General features: G+C 37.4%; 1 protein-coding gene across 2 annotated transcripts in view; it reads left to right on the plus strand.

The window, feature by feature from the left end:
* LOC117118009 (zinc transporter ZIP12-like) overlaps positions 1-6,352 on the plus strand; it is a 32,207-nt gene that overhangs the window by 12,570 nt on the left and 13,285 nt on the right. For both annotated transcript variants that reach the window (XM_033262507.1, XM_033262506.1), the window contains exons 3-5: positions 3,789-4,043; positions 4,898-5,108; positions 5,296-5,372. In XM_033262507.1, the coding sequence (XP_033118398.1) occupies positions 3,789-4,043; positions 4,898-5,108; positions 5,296-5,372 (543 nt within the window). The remainder of the gene's footprint in view (positions 1-3,788; positions 4,044-4,897; positions 5,109-5,295; positions 5,373-6,352) is intronic.

The following is a 6,352-nucleotide window of genomic DNA, read 5'->3' on the forward strand; positions in this document are numbered from 1 at the left end:
TTTTTTTGGCTGCATTTAATGACGTAAATCTTCGTTCGTTCGTTTATTTAATTGATTCTAGAACTAGCCATAGATTATGACAGTTCACACGCAGCATTGTCAACCGCTTCCTTCCTAGAATTACGAATCTTAAAACAAAAATTATGCTTAGGCCTATTTTATTGGTTCAGTTACAACCTTCTTTCTCCAACAAATGTCATGGTATTATTTTTTTTCAGGAACATGATCCAATCATTCGATCAACTCCCTTCATAATAATATTTGCCAAGGTTTTGTTGTATTTATTGACATTAATTGTCCTGGATTACTCACTGATTCAATGTTTGAGACATTTTGTTGAATGTAATAGCATATCCTTGTTTATTTACGTTGGTATAGAGTAGCCAGAATGCATCTGCATAGGTCTCAATAGAAGCAGCATTATTGCTATTAATAAACCGCTTCGTATAGAATCATGTATTTTTCTTTTAATGCCTTTTAATCAAAGTTAAGCCTATCTGTGGTTCTAAAACATAAGTTTGTATAACTCATTTATTACTGTACTATATTATATTATTACTTTTTAAATAACTGTTTTCGTTTATGCAGACGAACGAATAACTTACTTCGAATCATTGTGAAATGATATAGCACGTTGTTCCATAATAAATATAGTGGTGAAAACGATGACAATAAAAACAAAAGTCAAGTTGACGTAGGTCTATTTTTGGAACATAATTTATTTAACACAAATATTTCATCAACGTAAGTGATATACATTAGAGATACTTACAAGTTGCTGAAAATCAATTGGCCTATCAACAATGCATGGGTGGTACTAAACTTAATGAGAAATCAACAAAGATAGTTAACAGTGAGTTTTGTAAGTTGTTATCTTGAGTAATGAGTGATCTCTAGCAAAGACAATTGTCAACGTAATATAAAATTCTTGGTGGCTAGTAATTCGATCCCAAAAGTAAGCAGAGAATACTGTACTGCAATGCTATTCCGATGGCGTTTTTTTTTTCGCAAGCATTTGGGAACCTACTGAGCATTTGGTACGATAACACGTTAGGTTGGGCAAACATCATTCATATTATTATTTCAGTTACTATTTTTCACTAATCTTTTAAAACCTTGAATATCACTTGATAGAGTTTAATTTTCTTGTAGTAATCCCGTCATATTTGTTTTTGTGTATTTGTATTATGTCTTTTTCAGCCATGGTGTGGAAATAACAAAAACGATATTTCCGCCTCAAAATATAATCAATTTCAGAGATGTACTGTCTGGTTGAATTTATTTAATAAAGTTAATAGCTCAACTCATGCAGGACTGTGCTTTGGGATTTGACATGTCCTTTGTACTTGGGAGTTAAACCGTGCGCATTCTATTCTGAACCAATATCACGGTAAATACCAGTGATATCGCCGCCGTCATACCTCTATGGATGAATAAAAGGTGACATAGCTTCATCGGGAGACTGATTGTCCATGGATATAATTGAGATTTCGAATTGCAATGACACACTAAAAAGGATTCACTCATGCACGCGACAACGAAAACTTAAAAGAGAACTAGCAAAATGATTTTTTTGTTCTAGAGAGGATTTTTGATACGCCATTAATAATAGAATCAACCTTAAAATCGTTTTTTGGCCTTTTTTTAATGAAGTTATAGGCGATTATATACGATTTTACTATGACGTCACTGGCGAAAAAGTAACAAAAGATCCAGAGCCGTAGATAGAGAGAGGTATCCGCTGCGTACGATCTTTGCATGTACGCTGTAAATCAACCACGTGACTTACACCGGCCATGTTGTCACCAAAACAAAACAACGCGATAGGGTAGGAAGTTAGCAGTTATTATAGATGATTAATGCTATATAATGTGAAATACCATTATGTTGGTCTTGGGGTTGCTGCAATCGATCCAACAAAGAAACAAAAATGTATTAATTTCCTTAAATTCCAAAAAAGGAGGAGGATTTGGGATTTTATTTTAACTTTGCATGGCGATCGAATAATCTCGCTATCCACGTCACGTAGTAAATTATAAGGCATGTACCACCCACTTCGCGGTAATAATATATCCACCTACTACTACTAGGCCTAGGGGGGGAACCCGGGGGGGGGGGGGTGGACCGGGGGCCCGGGTGCCCCCCCCCCCACTTTTTGGCAACAAATATATTATGTCTGGAGATTTTTGTATGATCGGAAAGAAATGCAAGAAAAAGAAAGAAGGAAGGAGGAGAAGGATGGGAAAAGAATGTTTATCCAGTCCCAGACCGAGTTACATTTTTTCGCAATTCACATTGACGGATCTGGGGGAGTGGGGTAGGAGGGTCATGGGCCCTGACCCTTCCCTTGGGCAACAAAAAAAGAGAAAAAAAGAATTCCAGACCTACCTTTTCAGGACCCGTGAGCTGTTTTTTTTTTTTTTGTTTTTTTTTTTTTTTATACACATTTTTTTTTTTGTTTTTTTTTTATGTTACTATAAGAAAATTAGAATTTTGAAGAACATAAAAGTCATTAAAACACACTTCAAATGTCGGGAAAGCTCATCCATCTAGGAATAAAAATTTTCCCGGGGGAGAACTCCCAGACCACCATTTCTTTTTGGGATTTATCGATTCGTGGAAAAAAGAATACGCATGTAACTACTCATTTATTTATGTATGTATACACACATAAAATAAGAAATGAGAAAATTTTACCTGACCGTCTTCAAGAGGGGAAAACCTTGAATTTTGATTAACAAAGTCATAAGACACCTAGCTAAAACCTAGCTACTTGAGAAGTTGGGAAAGCTCATTTCCCAACATTTAATCAACACTTTCCCGGGAAGAACCCGAACCTCCATTTTCTCTTTGATTCATTATAATAATTTTCAAGAGGGAAAAGCCTTGAATTTTGAAGAACTTGAAGGTAATTAAAAGACACCCCTACGCGATGGATACCCTACGCGGCACTATTTACACGATCTTTTGTTACTTTTTCGCCAGTGACGTCAAGGTAAAATCGTATATAATCGTCTATAACTTCATAAAAAAATAGCCAAAGAACGATTTTAAGGTTGATTCTATTATTAATGGCATATCAAATATCCACTCTAGAACAAAAAATCATTTTGCTAGTTCTCTTTTAGGTTCTCGCATGCGCAGATGACGTCTTAGTGACGTCATTACGTTCCACGTCCTACCGTCGTCGTGCAATCGAAAGCTCCATATTAATTGTGTAGGACCTCATAATTATGACCCGCCATTTTTATAGTTGAATGAAATAAGGTATTCATCCTAGATGAGGTGATGTTACGCTTGGTTCCCATACAATCGCTACACGCTATCACCAATAGCTTTTGGTGATGCTGATTAGTCGGTCGAATCGGGGATTTTTTCACCATCTCTATCTCCTTAACCGTTCCCGATCATTAAACACTGTCTGTGTGTCTTTAAAAAAATCAGTTGTACAACATATTAAATTTTAACTAAACTCATAATTTTAAGTGGAAAAATGGCGCCCATTTTTGCGTCATTTGGAGATGTTCTCCAAGGGAGTTTGGGTAACTTTGCGTTGTGCAGTACTTAATACCTATATCTTCAGAATTATTAAAACTATCAGTCACTCGACGTGCATACTTCCGCCCTGTGCCCGAATACAGTACTAACAATTGCAGGCCGTGTAGGCTATAATGGGCGAAACTGCAGCATACTTTCAATGAAATAGTGGAATCGCCAATCGTATTCAGACACATTATTTACTTAAATAAATGACATGTAATGAAATTAATTTTTATTTTATATTTTAGTGCTTTGATCCTGATCACCTATTTGACATTGTCGGAGCTAAGACAGTCGAGGGTTTGAATGAAGAGCTGTACCATAAGTTGTCCGTAGTCCTCTTGAATACCATTTCCTCTCAGTATGAAACCTGTCTTACTCAAAACACCTATGAACAGCATTACGCTTCCTATGTTGGCAATGATGACGATTTTACTGAGGAGGAATTCAAATTGATTCTAAGAGAGGTTGCAACTATATATGACGCCGACATTCATTATAAGGTGAGTAAGTTAACGGTTTTTGTTCACGATTGAATACTCGAATTATTCCATGATGCTATTGCTTCAAAACTGATTCGTACCGATAAATCCCGGGTACGGGTTTAAGAAGGTGAAGCGCACAAGTTAGATGGATCATTCTGGTCAGCAATGTGGAAACTGGCACTCATTTCACTCTCTTTTTCTAGTATGGTACCCCTTATCCGGTTGCTGATTTATACCTCCATGCTGATACAATGTGATACATATACTTTTAACATATCGGTGGTAGATCCACATTAGTTTATAACATGCCTGACTCACTACAATAAGTGGATTTTGTTTTCACCACCGTAATCAGTGTAGGTGTCAAATGAGAGTATTGGGTATGCGCCTCCCCACTTCTCCTTCTCTATACTCGTGTTTCTCTGCTTGCAAAATCCCAGAAATGCTCATAAAATTCATGATGACAGTTATTCAAGATAACATGGGAACATTTTTGGTTGAAGTTTAGCTTGGTCGGCTAAACTAGTGGTAGCCACTGTGTGTGCGCTGAACCGTGAAGTCTCTTGGTCCCGGTTCAATTCCCTTCGCTACTCTCCTTGAACTTTAGCTGGAGGGCTGAAATGCAAGTTACGATAGTACACCGTCTTTCGGATGAGACGTTTAAGTCGTTGATCCCGTGTGCATTCACGTTAAAGAAAGCTGGACATTCTTTGAAAAAGAGTAGATGATTGTCTCCCGGCGTACTGCCCAATCACCACCAGAAGGATCCCCACTGGAAATAAGTCTTCTTCAGATTTTCGTGGGTTTTTCTTTGATGTTTTACACAGAATAAATCCAGACATCCTTTAATCTTCATATTTTTTGTTAATCAGTGTTTTACGGCAGAGGGTTCTTTCGAAGACATTGTAGTAAACCACACTAATGGAGCGAACATAGCAGAAGTGCAAGAGCTAGCAGGCGCAGTTATCTACAACCTTCTCCGAGGATATTGTATAGGAGAGCCGACAGCCACTAATCCCGAGTCATTTATTAACGAAATATTCGAAATGTATGTGGTTGATGATGACGTCATTCATGAGGAAGGTATGTCTTCATCGATACCATAATATAAAAATGTAATTCAAACGCTGTTATCAAGTTTTAATTATATAATAATAGTTATATTGCTTATTAACAATAAAATATATATATATAAATTTGTTTGATCTTAAGCTGTTTCGATAGGTCAAAAATATCATTTATTTATCTAAGATATCTTCATCTTTTCTAGGTTTTGAATCGATGTTAGAAAGTCTTGGAATTGGGGAGAAAAGAGAACATGGTGACGAAAACACAAATAACATAGACGTAAGACATTCTTTTGAAATTTACCCAATAGCCATATAGAACAGTATATAATGTACATTAACATAGCCCAGTTGGTTGCGGCAGGTGGTAGCCCTCACCACTTTGCCTGTTGGGAATCTTTGGCTCATTATAATATAACGCAACGTCTTTTGGAAGAGACATTTCAAGTTGGTGGACGCATGTACCGTAAGCCTTCTATGTGAACGTTGATTCTAAACGCAGTATACCTCTTCGTAATAGAGCACACGACTTAATATTAATGACTGAAGAAACTAAAGTGGACGTTCGACCAGTTTTCACCTCCCATCAAAATGTAGGCCTGCAATCAGTGGCGTAGAAAAATATTTTTCATTTTTCATTAGGGGTGGGGGATGATTGGCGTTGTTAGCCAGTGTCGTAACATGCGGGGGGGGGGGGCAGGGGAAAAACTTCCCCTCCCCTGACGGTTTTTACCGGACTGATCAAGCCGTCGTACCGGGCTGGGTAATAAGAGAAAAGAAAGAGGGGAGAGGGAGGGAAAGAGAAAGAAGAGGAAAAAAAAAGGAAAGAAAAGAGAAGAGAAAAATAAAGACAGGAATAAAAAGGAAGATATCATAATGACCAGACTCACAACACCCTGCAACCCCTTCTCCACTTCAAAAACTGTCATAACTCCTTTGATCTATGCTGCCCGATGGCGTAACCACTGGGGGACAATGGGAAAATATCTATCTTTGAAAAATCTTCCCCACCGCTTTATAAATGCCCTTTCATCCCCTAAAAGTGCCTAAAAACCTCAAATTTTGCGCGCATTTCTTGTTAACATGGCCCAATTTCCTCTAAAAATTGCATATATTAGGGAGTTTTGATCAATTCCAACGAAATTAGAATTAAAAACACCGGGGGACAAGGGGAAAATATCCATCTTTGGAAAATCTTTCCCCACCCCTTGACAAATGTATCCTCTGAAAGTGCCTAAAATTCTCAAATTCTTAGCGCGC

This window comes from Anneissia japonica, unplaced genomic scaffold (genome assembly GCF_011630105.1).
Source record: "Anneissia japonica isolate Jap-2015-1 unplaced genomic scaffold, ASM1163010v1 scaffold785_len581690_cov155, whole genome shotgun sequence".
Classification (NCBI taxonomy): Eukaryota; Metazoa; Echinodermata; class Crinoidea; order Comatulida; family Comatulidae; genus Anneissia; species Anneissia japonica.